Source organism: Callionymus lyra, chromosome 16 (assembly GCF_982586985.1).
Source record: "Callionymus lyra chromosome 16, fCalLyr1.hap1.1, whole genome shotgun sequence".
In the NCBI taxonomy this organism is placed as follows: Eukaryota; Metazoa; Chordata; class Actinopteri; order Syngnathiformes; family Callionymidae; genus Callionymus; species Callionymus lyra.
The window spans coordinates 13,044,506-13,060,472 of NC_141833.1; the positions used below are offsets into that span (position 1 = coordinate 13,044,506).

The 15,967-nt window shown below is 43.3% G+C and overlaps 1 protein-coding gene and 2 non-coding genes across 13 annotated transcripts; 1 reads left to right on the forward strand and 2 right to left on the reverse strand.

Annotated features, from left to right (window-relative positions):
- Positions 1 to 56: 56 nt before the first annotated feature.
- On the reverse strand, positions 57 to 12,652 carry gigyf2 (GRB10 interacting GYF protein 2). Of its 11 annotated transcripts, none has more exons than XM_087810477.1 (29): positions 12,513 to 12,652; positions 10,273 to 10,324; positions 10,012 to 10,171; positions 9,734 to 9,829; positions 9,524 to 9,632; positions 9,248 to 9,353; positions 9,114 to 9,154; positions 8,998 to 9,030; positions 8,814 to 8,915; positions 8,413 to 8,624; positions 8,164 to 8,311; positions 7,415 to 7,666; positions 7,183 to 7,352; positions 6,932 to 7,088; positions 6,691 to 6,857; positions 6,525 to 6,619; positions 6,320 to 6,448; positions 5,106 to 5,236; positions 4,924 to 5,042; positions 4,658 to 4,798; positions 4,429 to 4,587; positions 3,468 to 3,719; positions 3,268 to 3,390; positions 2,857 to 3,189; positions 2,280 to 2,491; positions 2,061 to 2,212; positions 1,786 to 1,982; positions 1,544 to 1,718; positions 57 to 458 (listed from the first exon to the last, which is right to left on the reverse strand). In XM_087810477.1, exons 2-29 carry the CDS (start codon positions 10,308 to 10,310, stop codon positions 391 to 393), a joined length of 4,077 nt encoding a protein of 1,358 aa, XP_087666603.1. In that variant the 5' UTR covers positions 10,311 to 10,324; positions 12,513 to 12,652; the 3' UTR covers positions 57 to 390. The 11 variants fall into 11 exon arrangements, with proteins under 11 accessions (XP_087666603.1, XP_087666601.1, XP_087666599.1 ...); XM_087810475.1 differs by having other exon boundaries at positions 8,413 to 8,606; positions 8,739 to 8,915; XM_087810473.1 differs by having other exon boundaries at positions 8,413 to 8,609; positions 8,739 to 8,915.
- Positions 12,653 to 13,097: 445 nt separating this feature from the next.
- On the forward strand, positions 13,098 to 13,169 carry trnap-agg (transfer RNA proline (anticodon AGG)). Its single transcript has one exon. It is a non-coding gene; the product is annotated as a tRNA-Pro (tRNA).
- Positions 13,170 to 13,421: 252 nt separating this feature from the next.
- Positions 13,422 to 13,493, reverse strand: trnaw-cca (transfer RNA tryptophan (anticodon CCA)). The gene has a single exon. It is a non-coding gene; the product is annotated as a tRNA-Trp (tRNA).
- Between the last annotated feature and the right edge of the window lie 2,474 nt (positions 13,494 to 15,967).

Here is a 15,967-nt window from a genome sequence, read left to right on the forward strand (position 1 = left end):
GCTGGACAGAGGGAGAGGCGGGGGGGAGAGAGAGGGGTGTGGGGGGGAGAGGCGCAGATAAGAAGATACTTTCAATAAATAAAACCTTTTTTTTTTTTTCTCTCAATGTAATCTCAATTTTCCCTTGATTCCCCCAAAATTCCTCCATAGAGTTCCTGATTGAAGTTCAAATTGAGATAATCCTGATCCAGCGAGTCCGAGCTCCATGTTCTCTCCCTTCCTGACGAGGACCAGCACTCTGCCAGATCATGGCGGTGTTTAAAAAAAAAAGAAGAAGATGATGATGATGACGTCATGGTTTCGGGGGTGAAGGGTCGGGCAGGTTTTTGGGTTCTTCAGCTGTGGTTCAATTCCGATACAGCAGGTCGAAGTTCGCTCGGCTGCAGTCCCTTAAAAATCCTCCAGAGTCTCTATTTCGCCCATGTTCAGTCTCTCGGATGAAGCGTTCACCGAAAAACCTGCCATAGAACAAAACAGATTTTATAAACGTCATTTTTTATTACACAACGCTAAAGATTTTTTTCAAATTCTTCCTACTTATTTGGGAAATTAATTATTTATCTTAATTAAATGTTTGTTAGGGGTAGAATAAACATATGGAACCACTTAATTATCTATTTTTGATTTACCATTACATTACTACTTACCGGTACTATAATGATATTTTTACAATTTCTTAAACTGCTTCATTTCATATTTTGGGCTCAACCGATTTTAATTTTATTTCATCTAGAACAACACTCTTAAGAAATCTCTCATTTCCCCCATAATTATTAAAAATGATTTTTATTACCCATTTATTTTTGATTCTGTAGTGACAACAAATGTATGTGTTTTGTTTACAATGCTGGCAATGAAATGACAATAAAATTCTGCGAGATTCTAGCGATGACTGAGGACGAGAGGATACAGTTGACCCCAGCAGCTTTAAAAGCTGATGTTTGGACATATTTTGGTTTCAAAACAAACTAAAGTAGTTACGACTTCGTCAAGAGTCATGTGGTCTGTAAATTTTGCAACACCAGAGTAAAGTACTCGACAATACAACAAATATATCCTTGTTACTACAGTATCATTATATATCATATTGTTGACCCTGTATCCTGGATAGGTATTGTATTCAATTCTTGCCAATACACATCACTATTAATTACATCCTCTACGGTTTAAGAAACATTGAAATCCTGCAACATCCGATGACTGAGGATGAGAGGATACAGTCAACTCCAGCAGCTTTTAAAGCTGATGTTTGGACATATTTTGGTTTCAAAACAAATGAAAGAAGTCACGACTTCGTCAAGAGCCATGTGGTCTGTAAATTCTGCAACACCAGAGTCAAGTACTCGACAGTACTACACATATATCATGTATTGTTACTACAGTTTAAGCTGTGACCCTGGTCTGGAAAAGCGCTATACAAATAAAAATTACTTACTTACAGTATTGCAATATATTGCATCGTTACCTGTTTTGTCATATGCATCATCTGATTCTTGCAAATAAACACATTATATTTAGGATGATAAAATGAAGTCAGTCCTACCTAAAAGACTGGGGTCTGCTCGGACCATCTTCTGCTTCTTCTTCTTCCCTGAGGTGACGGTCTCGAAGCGCTGCTGCTGTTGCTGCTGCTGCTGCTGCTGCTGCTGCTGCTGCAGACCACTGGTGTGGTTCGACTGATAGAGCGATGAAGATCCCGTTCCACCCCACACAGAGTCCTGGCAGGCCCAGAGTTTAAATCATTGTTACAAACGCTGAGACCAACATGTTGTCTGAGATCCTCACCTGTTGTTGTTGTTGTTTGTGGGCCTGCTGCAGGTTCGGGGGCGTCTTCTGTTGGTTGGCGTTCTGTTTGGCACGACGCTCCACAAACTGTTTGGCAAATTCTTTGGCCTCCGGAGTGTCACCCAGGTAGGCCCTGACGTAGTCGTGCACCTCGTACGTGGAGTCCACCTCTTTGAGGAAGGATGCAAACGTGGGAACTGTCATGGGGCGAGAGAGAGAGAGAGGGGACACGTCAGCTCAGGGGACTTTTGTCGGAGGATGGTTTTCGATCGTACCGTCCAGGTTGTTGGCCGTGTTGAGGGTGTGCAGCGTTTGCTCGCACCACTGCATGAACGCATCCTTCTGACTCTTGTTGACGCCCTGGAACAACTTGAGGAGCTTCTCCTCCTCCTCCGCCTTCTTGTTGGCTCGCCCGCCCACAGAGTTGCTGAAGCAAGACACAGGGAAGAGTTTAGCCGATTCAGCAAAACAAGACTCGGGGTGTCTTTGGGTACCTCAGGTTGGCGTTGCCCTTGTTGTTCTTCTGGGCGTTTGCCTTCTTGGGCTGGGGCTGGGGCGGAGGCTGAGTCGCCTCCTTCACCGCTTCGTCCCAGAAGCCCATGTTGGAGTTGTGGGTGTCCCCCCAGATGCTACTCGAGTCCCCGCCCCAGTTGGTGGAGCAGCTGCTGGATGTGACCGCGCCCCAAACCGAGCTGCTAAAACTGGACTGTAGGGGCAGAAAACCAGACAAGAGTGTTGACTAGGGGTGTGAGATAGAGTCGTAGATAAAGGAACAATGAAATTCGGCAAGTTCCTGGCGATGACTGAGGACGAGAGGATACAGTCGACTTCAGCAGCTTTTAAAGCTGATGTTTGGACATATTTTGGTTGCAAAACTAATGAAAGCAGTTACGACTTCGTCAAGAGTCATGTGATCTGAAAATTCACCTCATGAGTCAAGTACTCCACAATACTACAAATTGTTACTACAGTATCGCAACATATTGTTAAATTGCCCCTTTCTCATGATACACATATCGCCAGATTCTTGCCCTAGTGTCGAGTGGTTTAACTCTACATCTCGTCACTTACCGCTCTATTCTGCGAGCGAGTCGGCTGGGGAGCTACAGGTTGCGGTTGTAGCTGCTGCTGCTGCTGCTGCTGCTTTGGCTGCGGTGGTGGCTGTTGTTGTTGTTGTTGTTGTTGTTGTTGTTGTTGCTGCTGCTGCTGCTGCTGCTGCGGCTGCTGCTCCTTCTTCTGCCTCATCTGCTGCGCCTCCTCCCTCTGTATCTCCAGCAGAGACTTGGTGGCCCCGGACTGTTTGGCCACTTGACCCCAGCTGGACAACTTGGCTTGCTGCTGCTGCGTCTGCTGGAGCGCTTGTTGCTGCTGCAGCTTCATCAGCTCCTGCTGCTGACGTCGCTGCTGCCACACATACACAACAACAAACAAGCTTATGCTTCAAAGAACTCTTTGTAGACCTCCCTCCTCCCTCCTCCTCACCTCTTCACGCGCTTGTCTTTCCCGCTCTTCTTCCAGTTTCTGGATCTCCGCCAACGACAGAGCGTTATGAGTTTGGTTGATGTTATTTGCCGTCTGCTGCCCCCATTTGGACGACGACGGTAACTACAAGGATGAAAAAGAGGGTTTTAATATTTGAATGATGATCTGAACTTGAAACTCGTTTTGCTCGGGAGGCGAACCTTCATCTGTGCGAGCTGCTGCTGCTGCTGCTGTTGCTGCTGGAGCCGACGGAGCGCCTCCTGCTGCTGCTGCCTCTGCCGCTGCAGCTCCTGTTGCCGCTGCGCCTCCTGCTCCCGCCGCTTCTGCTCCTCCTGCTGCTGCTGTAGCACCAGAGCCGCCGCGGCAGCAGCCGCCTCCTCCTCCGCTCGCTTCTCCTCCTCCCGCCGACGCAACGCGTCCAGCTCCTCCTGTCTTCTGCGATCTTCTTCCTGCTCGTTCAAAATGAAAGATTAAAAAAAAGAAGAAAAAAAAGAGTTCTATATCGGATTTTTAAATAATAAAATATATAAAAGTAAGTCATTTTTATTTGTACAGGGCTTTTCTAGACCAGGGTCACAAATTGCTTAAATAATCAAAACAATATATACAAGTATATATTTTAAAGGTCAAGATAAAACTGATAACACAACAGGAGTTCCAGAAAAATCAAGGAAAAGCCTGAACAAATAAAAACGTCTTAAGATGTTTCTTAAAAGAGTCAGTAGATCCATCAAGCTCAAAGCCAATCATGTGACACGTAGATGATCACATGACAACGGAGAATCGACGCAGATTACAAGCAATGGCATAATCTTGAGGTGACATTTATACAAATATTTTTATATTTAAATAAGAAGCTAATAAATGAAAAACCATTACACATTGTTGTTTTTTTTTAAAATATTGATACAATATAAACCTTGTTTGAGAAATAAAATTAAAATCTTATGAAAATATAGAAATTATTGTAGCTAATTATTTAAAATAAAAAAGTGTCAACGTTTGGAATGTTAAATTTAATAATACTCTGATGGCACTGATCGATATCTGACCTCCTGGAAATTACACTAAATATTTCATCATATCTTAAGATTGTGTTTGATTTTTGTAACCGTTTGTTTTTATTTCCACTCATGTGTCATTATTGACAGATGGTTTTACCTGTTTGCGAAGCAGCTCTTCCCGTTTCCTTCGCTCCTCCTCCTCCCTCCGCTGCTCCTCTATTCTCCGGAGCGCCTCCTCGTGCGCCAGCCGCTCCTCTTCCTCCTTCTGCCGCCGCTGCGCCTCCTCCTGCTCCCTCTGTCTCCTCAGAGCCTCCTCCTACACAGTCGCAAGCAGCTGGTCAGCGCTCGCCTGCCAAGTGAGTCCGCCGGCGCACAAACGCTCTGACCTGCTTCTTTCGTGCCAACTCTTCCTCTTCCAGGCGCTTTCGCTCCTCCTCTTGCCGAGCCCTCAGCGCCTCCTCCAATCGCTTCCTCTCCTCTTCCTCCCTCTTAGCTCTCATCTCCGCGTCGCGCCTCTCCAGCTCCAACTGAGGGCCGGGATATAAATAGACGACTTTATTTCAGACAACAACGCCATTCTGACCGACTATAAATAATCGCCACGCTGCGTACATGACGCTAAAAAAAAAACTGTATGACGTTCACTTCTTACCTTCGCAGACTTTGATTTCTCAAACTGTTGCATCTGCTCTATTGTTGGCGCTTGTGCCATGGAGTCGATGGGCAGATCCCAAACGCTGCTGCCGTCCCATGCTGAGGACACACGGATGTCTTTAGAAAAATGTTGGTCAGTCGTGTTTCATCACTTGTTACATAAGAAGGCTGTAAACGTACTGTTAGGAGCAGCTTGCTGCAGGCTAGCTTGGACCGAGGCTTGAGAAGAATGGTTCTGCATTTCCCACACAGAACCAGAGTCTGGTACAGTCAGAGAACGGCTGACGGGAGGTAGAGGGCTATCGGAAGCTCTGAGGGGGAAGAAGAAAGTGCATCAGTTATAGTCGGCTCGTAGGACAGAGTAAACCAAGATACCACGCATTTGAAAAGAAAATAATCCTCTTTAAGAATAGAGACTATACAATTTCTTAGTGGCAGTTACGCATCTCACTCAGTTTAATAACAGGACACCTTTTATTTAGCAGAATAACTTTGATATATATGCTAGTCATGAACATAGGGATCTGTACAGACACTCCATAATGGTCCCGGTCCATACTTGGATCTTAGTAAACCAAAAAATAAAAGCTGATTTAGGTGCCTTTATTTAGTTTTGGCGTCATTGATAAAATGTCTTAAAATATAAACATTAAACATGCATTAAGCCATCTCAAAAGATACAGCTGTGCTGACAGAGCCGTAACTGAATATATACTGAATAATATATATTTATATTCAAATTAATATTTGCACAGATTTTTCCTTCATCTTTCAAGCACAGTTGTGGGCAAAACTTCCAGAACTATAGCTTTAAACAGATTATGTTACGCATACAGCTACATCATGTGTCAAACTCAAGCCCATTCGAGTCCATTTATGTGGCCCGCTAGATGCCTTGAAATCAATGTCGATTGTAGTTCATGTTGATAAAGTCACATAAAGATGCCATTGACTTATGGATGTTAAAAATAAGAGTTAAACTGGAATTTGGCTAAAAAAAACAACAGAGATAATTAAGATAATTTGAGCCTCAAATAATTAAAAGACAATATCAAAAATCAGACTAATACCTTCTGTCTGTCTCTAAAATATTTTTGCGCCCTTTTGTTGTTTGGGTCGACGCCCCTGATCTATGTGAAAAGGATGTGCACATATTATCATGAGAGAAGCTCAATGATAATACATTTATTCGTCCCTCATTTGAGTTCAGCCATTTAATTTCATTCTATTGTCAAACATGTATTCTGCACCGAGCCATCTTGGACTAAAGATAAATGAATCAGCGTCTCTATAACAGAGGTGAAAACATTTTTTGGGGTTTGCCGCATGCATTGAAGCGTCAAGCAGCCCACGATAAGAACTCAAACAAAACATAAAATGGAGAATATCCAAACCTCAGCTTGAGAGTCTGATATTGCTGTAGAAGCATGTTGATCTGCTGTTGATGTTGCTGCTGCTGTTGAAGAGGAGCCGAGCTGAGAGCTGCAGCCTTCTGCTGGGCTAAAGCCTGAGCATACTGCTGCCTGCACATGGTGAGAGAGAAAAGTTCAGGTCACATAATAACCATAAATCAAAGTTTAATCTGGGGGTGCAGCTCACCTGAGGAGGTATTGATATTGTAGCTGCTGTAACTGGTAGAGGTTAAGTGCTGTGTGCTCCTGCTGCCGTTTCAACCGTTCCTGGTCACCATCACCCTGCAATGAATACCAGTTATGTTGATGCGGTCTACAGCGACCCCTGGTGGCGGTTTGCAACTAGGACAAACCTGTAGAGGTGGGGGTGCAGGGCCTGGAGAAAACGGTACTCTCCCCCATATTTTCATAATATCGCCCAAGGGTTGAAAAACTTCGTCACACCCTCGTTTGACATGTAATGACATCGTGAAGTAGCCGGCCTGGAACCACTCGGCCATCTCGTGGTTACTGAAAGGGCCTGAGAGGAAAGAACGGACCGTTGAAGTACAAACTAAAAGCTGTGACTGTTCGAATAGAAGAACAAAGTCTCACCTTGTATCTCCCCTTGTGGGTCTTTGTAGAACCACTTAAGGGCGGCCTCGTGAGTCAGAGAAAGACCGGCAGGTTTGAGCTTCTCTGAAGTCTTCGCCGCGAGTCGTTCGTCATCCACGGCGGAGTCCTGCAGGTACGCCACCATCTTCTCCGCTTCCTGAACGTGACACAACAACTATGAATTAGCAGGACTCTTTAAAATACATACGTGTGATCATTGTTGAACATGGGACGTTGAAAATGAGATGTACCTGCTCAAAGTGTTTCAGTCCCTCATCCTCGTCGGTGTCGGGTAGCACAGCTGTGGGTCGACCTATATGTGCTAGTAGACTCGACGAGAACGGAAGGTGGTTTTTCATTGGTAAAGGCGCCTGGAGGGGCTTGTGTTGAGGTTGGTGAATGGTCGGCGACGACGTGGAAACTTGAAGGAAAGTTAGATTAAGTATCTAAAGCACCACGATGGAAGAGAGGAACATGACTCACCTGTAAGGGAGGAGGACATGTGGGTCATGGGTGACGAGTTCAACATGCTGTTGGCCATTGGACTGTGTGTGGGGGCTTTGCAGTGATTGGTTGTGAGCTCCAGGGGCGGATGCCTTTCCGCTGGCTTCTCAGACTCTGGTGTTCTTCGAGGCTGGCTGGGTAAGAGAGACTGTGGTAGATTCTGGGCCTCCGAATTGGGAGGAGAAGCTCGTGGAGCAGCAGGCGACACCTCCTCTGCCACTCTGGTAATCTCTGAGAACACAAAAAGAATAATTGTCCCATTAATAAGAATATCAGGACCATATTGGAAAAAGAGTGGGTGCAATGAAATGAATCTGCAACAACAGAAAATGTGATTCAGGGATGAGACTATTAAAAATGTGCAGATCTTAAACCATCAGGTCTTTGGGATCGTCGATGTGGAGAAAAAGGGAGGCGACTTGTATGGTTGGACATAAAAAAAATGCTGAGCTTTCAGATCAGATTTCACTAGAAACAAACATGATGCCCACACAGAAGACTGCATCTCAACACGACCACTGAAACCAACTACAACTAAAATGTTTTATAAGAAGGCTTTCGCGGCCAAATTCCCTCTTTCCCTGAAGCAATACTTGAATCTGTGGCCAAAAAACCCAGATACTCAAGTATGATTGAACCTAATGCTCTCACAAATCCAAAAGCTGCACTTGTTTATATTATTGGGATGTTTATTATAAGGACATATTTCAGCTCTGTAGTGATCTCACCTTTCCTCTCATTCTCCCGCTTGGCATTAGTTTCGGAGTCTTTGGTCTGCTTAGGCTGACTGTCCTCTTGCTCCAGGCCCTCGTCGCACTCCTCCAGGGGCTTAAACTCGAGCTCCGCTTCTTCAAGAATGGGCTCTTTTGAGGCTTTCTGGAATAACAGGCAGAAAAGTTGTACTGTGAAGTCAGAAACCCGATCTCATAACTGCACCATGGAAATGTTTTACGACTCGGCGCTGCTTTGTTAAGCACCTTAAGGGAGAGGAAGGCCCCCGAGGAGTCAAAGGTCCCGGCCTCCTCGTCAGTGTCTTCCAGACACCACTCGGGGAGACTGTCCCTTTCGTCCTCTAGGCTCCCACTGCCAGAGCGTGGCCTCCTGTAGCCCCGCTCGTCTTCCCTTGCGTCGAATGGAAACCGGCGACGCTGATCCGGGTGTTCCCGCCACCCTGCTGACCGAGGACCGTCTAGTGAATACAGTACAATAACATACGCACAAGCACATGAAGGTCGATTATTAACTAAACCTGGACCCCGGCAATCATCTCTTAAGTACTCATGATGCACTTGACTATGCCCACCTGGGCTCGGGGGGCACCAGCGGTCACTTTCCCGTCGAGAACCTGCCAGGCGCCAGCCCCCCTCATCATCCTCACCATTCTGATCGTCACGCAACATGCGCCAGTTCTCGCTCTCTGATCTGGTGAATTCATGCTTCCTCGGCAGTCCGGTCCCTCCGTCTTCATAATTGCCTCGAACTGTGAGAGGAGGATCACACATTTAGCTTAGAGTTTCTTCACAGCAACTCTCAAGATAGATCGACAGAAAGGCTTAATTCACCATGATTCATCTGAAAGTGTCCTTGGGCAACTTCTGAAAAACATATGGTGCAACAGGCTCGTCACTTTCCTGCCACTTCAATCCTCTGACATGATGAAATTAAAGTCAGTACAGACCTGGGTCTTTCCTTCCTGGCTTCTCGAACCTTCTATCCCCCCTGAAGAATGAAAGAAACCATAAAATATTTCAGTCAAGATCAACACACTTGTTCTCTTTGCTGTCAATAATTGATAGAATCACTATTCCGTACCTTTCTTCCCAGCTCTGAGAACGATGCATCTCCCTAGCACCACGTCCGAAACCTTCCACATCATCAAAACTTCTTTGGTAAAACCCTCCATCTCCTCTTCCCCGGCCTAAAACAAACAAAGTTATTCAATCTTGATCTGTAAAACCCTTTGAAATATGATCAGCATTGTAGATAACTTTACAACTTATATGAAGTTGATAACCGACAGAAAAACAATCAAATTGTAGATACAATCTGCTAAAAAAATACTAAAATTCCTTTAAAAAAAATTCTTACCTCTACCCCTTGAGGTACTTCGGCCCCTTGGTGCTCCGACAATCGGACCACCTCCGCGCCCCATCAGCCGGAGAACAGCTGCACTGTTTACAGACATGGAAAAGTTTCTCTGCAAAGCAAACAGTGGTGTAAGTTGGTTCCTGGCTTTTTGTGTCATTCACAATAAGCTTTCTCACGATGCTGTTGCAATTTTGAAGAACAATAAAGTACCTGTTCTTCCTCTGTAAATGAAACAAGTGCCAAAGGCGGCAAGGGGTCCTCTTGCAATATGGGCAAGAACTCCTTATCATGCAAGTCGATAGGAATCTGGGCAAATGCAAGAAACATACTTTAATTAAATGTACGAAGCCTTTAACCAAAGGACAAAATAAGAACTAAAGCCAAATTTTATAGTTGACTGATGTTTGATTATATTTACTGAGAATATTATTCAACTCTCAGCCACTTAACACATCTTGACAAGTGTGTTTATGAAGGGATGCACTCACCTTGTTATCCTTTACATAAAGTGCTAACATTTCTTCTCTCCCATAGCGATAGTCTGCAAGTTTATACTTTGGCAACGCAGGTGAGAGAGGTGGCGAGGCAACAACATTGTTGCCACTACCCCCACCACTACCAACACTCCCTCCAGACAGAGCACGGAGCCTACAGAGAAGATGAAGTAAGTCGCAGCACCATAAAGGAAGTGACACGTCTGTACATGTCGGCAAAAAGCAAAGAAGGGCCCTCGAAAGAAAACAACTTACCATTCAGGTCCAAAGTTAAGTGTCTGGATATCTGCCATTATTCCTTGAAGTTCTGCAAAGAGCAGAAGAATTCACGTCAAATTCTTCTTGTAGTCATGGATTTGCCTTGTATACATTGTAATCTTGATAAAGAGTTTGATGTGGAAGGAAACTAAATATTACGGATTTTAAAATATAGCTTACGCAAAGTAAATAATGTTCGCAAAATATATATTCAAAGTGGAATCATGTCAATTTTTTTGCTATCATGGATTGGCTTCATGTTTATATTATTCCCATCGTTAAGAACTTAATATGGAAGAAAACAAAATATAAAAGATTTCAAAGAATAATTTGAGATTAACTCATTCATGCATTTGGTATGGTCACATAAATAAATGATGTCCCGAAATGTTATTTGAAGCGGAACTCATGTCAGATTCTTCTTGTATCCGCTGATGCACTTCATAGTTGTAAACTTCATTAAGAATTGATGAGGGAAAAGATTTCAAACAATAATTCTAGAAAAGATAATACTTGCATTTGCTATGACCACGTATCAAGGGATAATCAAGGAAATAATGTTTGCAAAATGTTATTTGCATAATGTCAAAGCAGAAGTTACGCCAAATTATTTCTGTATTCATTGATTTGATTCATAGTTAACAAATCCATTACGAATTTGACGGGGAAGAAAACTAAATAGAAAAAAGATTTCAAAGAATAATAATACATTTGCTATGGCCACATATCAAAGGGAACATCAAGTAAATAATGAGCCCATGAAATGTAAATGTTCCATAACAATGTCTACTGAACCAAACTAAAAGGAAATTCACCCTGGGTGTGTTTATTTTGCAATGCAAAACTCCCTTCTTTTTTTTCTTTCAGGCTCTGCTAAACACAACATTTGACAACCACAACAAAGCCTTGTTTTGCAGTGTATTTGTACTCAAATGCCATCCGTGCAGGATTAATCGAACCCGACAGCGAGTAAAACAAATGGTATCCTTGATATTCTTCCGTCTTCCTGGAGATCCAGCCCAGCCCACAGGCACAGAGCCAGTGTTCAGTTTCAGCCCGCATAAGCTATTTTGGGTCGAGACCCAGCCCGGGAGTAGTAACACCTGTAGCTGACAACGGTGTGGGGGGGTTTGCTCAAGTTTCTTAAAAAAGAAGTACAACTGGACAGAGACACAATCCGTCAGCAAATAAAAGCCCATCGACGAGGAGAGATGTCGCAACAGAGAGTCAATACATGCTGCGAGGGTCGATGACAATAGCAGTGGCCATATGGAAGTCGTGTCGTTAAGCCACGTGTAAAAGACAGTACTTCACCAAATACCTGCACCAAACCCTTCATTGGGGGGGTCACACTTTTAAGACATATTAATATGTGTATACGAGTCTGTGTGGCGATACAGGTACTGTATTTTTACAGTACTCGTCGAGTTTCACAATCGGTTTCTTTTTATTCCGGATCGACAAACCGATCGTATCATGTTTTGATGTCATTGTGGGAGTCAATCGTGTACATTCGATTAGAACTGATCGAAACCTGACGTTGTTCTAAACGTAAAAAGCACCGTCGATAAACAGGATATAAGCGTCAACTGTATATATATTAGATCTATTGCTAGTGAGTTATCAACAGTAGTTGTGCTAACTCGCACAGCTAACACGTTAAATAAACACAACATAAGATGTATGACATGGCATTTCCATAACATCGCTGGAAACATGGAAGATGTATTTAATTGTACTAAAAAGGGCAAGAGTTAAAGGTCTCCCTGCACGCTGGGGGCCCCACCATATCTCAAACGGTAACCGTCCTAGATGTGATCAAGTCCTGCTAGCATGTTAGCTTAACACTTTAGCCTGCGAGATTTGACTCCAAATAAGATAAATGTGGGAATTATCGCCAAAAAACGAACATGCACGATTCGGTGTTTAAATGCAACGCGCTGTTGTTAACGAGTGTAACCGTACATAATCCACTGACTAAGAATGCTAACCAAGCTACATGCGGCCTCCCCATGTAGCTCGCGACTCTTCCCTAGTCAGAGCGCCCGGGACTCGGCGCGCCTCCCGCGGACACACGGCGCCACTATAGCTCGGGGATGTCGGGCCTGGTCGACTTGGAGGCTCCACAGAACCTCTCCAAACTGTCCATCTTCCCCCAAAAAGACACCCGTGACATCTCGCCCCGAGTAAACGTGGGGTGTTTTTGTTGGTGGTACACAAACTTTGGGCTGCCTTACCTCAACTCGATGTGACAGCACAAGGTTTGGATGTCTCTCGCTGGGCTCCCTCTCTCTCTTCGATTTCCACAAGATGGCTGTGAGCTGGTCACATGACTACACGTAAAACCCGTATGGCCTGTGAAGATTTGCTGACTTGTCACAAACGAGAGAAAACATTATTCTTGCAGTTAAACTTTTTTTAATCCAAATTAAAATTAATAATAATTTATTATTGCCTGCTATTATTGCACAATGTCACGCTAGAACATTTAGGTTTGAAGGGGGCATTTATAAAAAATGTTTTGTGGGTAGAAAACCATATTGGATTATGTAAACTTAATATAATTTATTTATTATTAATGATAGCTATTGTGCGCTTTATTTGCAGGTGAAAGGGAAACAACCGGTTCTTGTCCTCCATGAGCGATTACTTTATTATTATTTTTTTTTAAATAATTTAAGCGACTAAATTTTAATGTTTTGTCGATGGATCATTATATCGACAGGCTTTTAAATAAACTTAACTAAAAAATATTATTTAAAAAAAAGTTTGCCCGTGTTGAATAATTTGTGAGCCGTTATTTACGGTTATAGGCTCGCAGCGGCTCGTTGGTCTAGGGGTATGATTCTCGCTTAGGGTGCGAGAGGTCCCGGGTTCAAATCCCGGACGAGCCCCACCTTTTGTCTTTTGCGCCCCACGTTTCATCCTCTCGTTTTCGCATAATATATCCTCGGAACTTTATACGCGGTAGTTTCTCCAAAGGGTCTCGTGGCTCAGTGTTCTGTCAAAAAAGTACAACAAACCTTTTTAAGCCAAACACGGAAGTGATGTAAATGAAAGACAAACTAAACCTGTGATCGTCACGACTATGACGTGATGGTTCAGATTTACGTCACCATCCATTAAAAAAAAAAAAACATACAATTTGACCCCGACGTGATTTGAACACGCAACCTTCTGATCTGGAGTCAGACGCGCTACCGTTGCGCCACGAGGTCTGATCGCATTGATGGACAACTTTTCCTATACTAACCTAGCTAAAGCAAATATTTACAGTATATTACGGTGGCCTGGAAGTACAGAACACATTTTAAAAAATCCATTCGCAAACACGGATTTTCTTTAACCCTCCCCCCCAGAAATTTCCCCAAAACGCATTTAAAAACTCTAAAAACTAAAAAAGAAATTGATCTGCTTTAAACGAATTTACAAACTCGTTGTAGATTTGTTTTAGAGTTTGTACCATTTGTTCTTCCCAGCCACCGTACCTTTCGCTCATTTAAACTCAACTGAACTGAAACCGAAAAGTATTTGGTATATTTTAATACATTGTTGAAGCTCCTTACGTCATCAGTGTGACGTCCACGATCATGCAATGCACGGATCCTCCACAACGGGGCGCTAGTCTCCTCGGATATCAGAAGAAAACGAGCCACACCTGATCACAGTATTTACAGTCTTCTAAATACATCATTAAAAGGTTGTTTTATCAACTGTTTAGATTACATACTTAGGTATAAACTTAGATTTCAATGTGTCAAGTGGAAAACAAAGTGTTTTGCTTGTGAAAGTTTTGCATTTATGCTTCTGAAAGCACATTTCTCACGAGCGAGGGAAAGGTTGAAAGCAGATCACTGACCTCCACATCTGACCCCTGTGACCAGAGGAGCTGCACAGAAGAAGACAGTCAAGTTCAACAACAACAACAACAGCAACAGAAGCAGCTTCCATTTATACCCGAGGCTCAGAGGCAGCTCTGGATATTGAGAGAGCACAGAGTTCATGGTAAGCACTACTTTAACTTCTTTCTTTTCAGACTGTATTTATCTGGGTAAGAGCATAAAAGGAGTCTCTTGAGTTCAAGGACAGGCAATGTTTCAGTTTCCTTAATGTTAAATTGAAAAGCCTGTCGTCTACTGATAATGAAAATGAAAAGGTGCAGCGGGATGCAGGTATGATAGAAAATGAACATGATACAATTTTTTTTATTATTTATCACAAATACGTAGTTAATTGACTATTGAAATACTTTTAATCTAATTCTTTTTTTTAAATGTTACGACGCTCGTCTGTAACGTCCCTCTTGTATTGAAGCTTCGACAAGAGCAATTGTTCTGGAAGAACTTGAAAACAAATGTGTTTGTGGTAACCCAATGGGTTGTCTCTGGGTCAAGGTCAACGACCTCCCTGGCGTCAATAAATACATATGGGATATGTATGAATGACCTTAAGATAACAACTAGTCTGTATTTTAAGCTTGTTTTAAGCAGACGCTGCTCTGCTAGCTGCTAGGCCAACATCCTACGCTGACAGGAAGTACTCCGGGTATAAATCACGGGCGCTTCCTGTGTAGACAGTAGACTGGAGGCACTTGCAATGTTTACCCGATACAAGATGGACGTTACAGATGAGCAATATGGAGGTATTTGGATGTTTTTAAGTGTCTTTTTGGAAGAAGACAACTGAGCTCCACTCGCTACACTAAAATGAACAAACATTTTTGTCTATAACTCTAAAAAGGAACAGATTACTTTAAAAACAACTTCAACATAGACCACCGAAAAGGAGAATCTTCCTTGTCTTCCGGTATTTCCCACAACGTCCCTCTTCTAGAAGAACTTAACCCTTCAAGGTGACCCGGAGGCCTGAAAACAAATGTGTTTGTGGTATACCTTTGTGTTGTCTCTGGGTCAAGGTCAACGATCTCCCTGGCTTCCATAAATACATACGTATGAATGACCCTGAGATAACAACTAGTCTGTATTTTAAGCTTGTTTTAAGCAGACGCTGCTCTGATAGCTGCTAGGCCAACATCCTACGCTGACAGGAAGTACTCCGGGTATAAATCACGAGCACTTCCTGTGTAGACAGTAGACTGGAGGCACTTGCAATGTTTACCCAATACAAGATGGACGTTACAGATGAGCAATATGGAGGTATTTGGATGTGTCTTTTTGGAAGAAGACAACTGAGCTCCACTCGCTACACTAAAATGAACAAACATTTTTGTCTATAACTCTAAAAAGGAACAGATTACTTTAAAAACAACGTCAACATAGACCAGCGAAAAGGAGAATCTTCCTCGTCTTCCGGTATTTCCCACAACGTCCCTCTTCTAGAAGAACTTAACCCTTCAAGGTGACCCGGAGGCCTGAAAACAAATGTGTTTGTGGTATACCTTTGTGTCGTCTCTGGGTCAAGGTCAACGATCTCCCTGGCTTCCATAAATACATATGTATGAATGACCCTGAGATAACAACTAGTCTGTATTTTAAGCTTGTTTTAAGCAGACGCTGCTCTGATAGCTGCTAGGCCAACATCCTACGCTGACAGGAAGTACTCCGGGTATAAATCACGAGCACTTCCTGTGTAGACAGTAGACTGGAGGCACTTGCAATGTTTACCCGATACAAGATAGACGTTACAGATGAGCAATATGGAGGTATTTGGATGTGTCTTTTTGGAAGAAGAC

Excerpts from the sequence above, each read along its gene's own strand:
- gigyf2 (XM_087810471.1), bottom strand. The coding sequence starts at position 10,310 with ATGGCAGATATCCAGACACTTAACTTTGGACCTGAATG. Across the intron at positions 10,172-10,272 it reads CTTAACTTTGGACCTGAATG|GCTCCGTGCTCTGTCTGGAG; the intron begins GTAAGTTGTTTT and ends TCTTCTCTGTAG. Across the intron at positions 8,625-8,738 it reads CTGGTGCCCCCCGAGCCCAG|ACGGTCCTCGGTCAGCAGGG; the intron begins GTGGGCATAGTC and ends TGTATTCACTAG.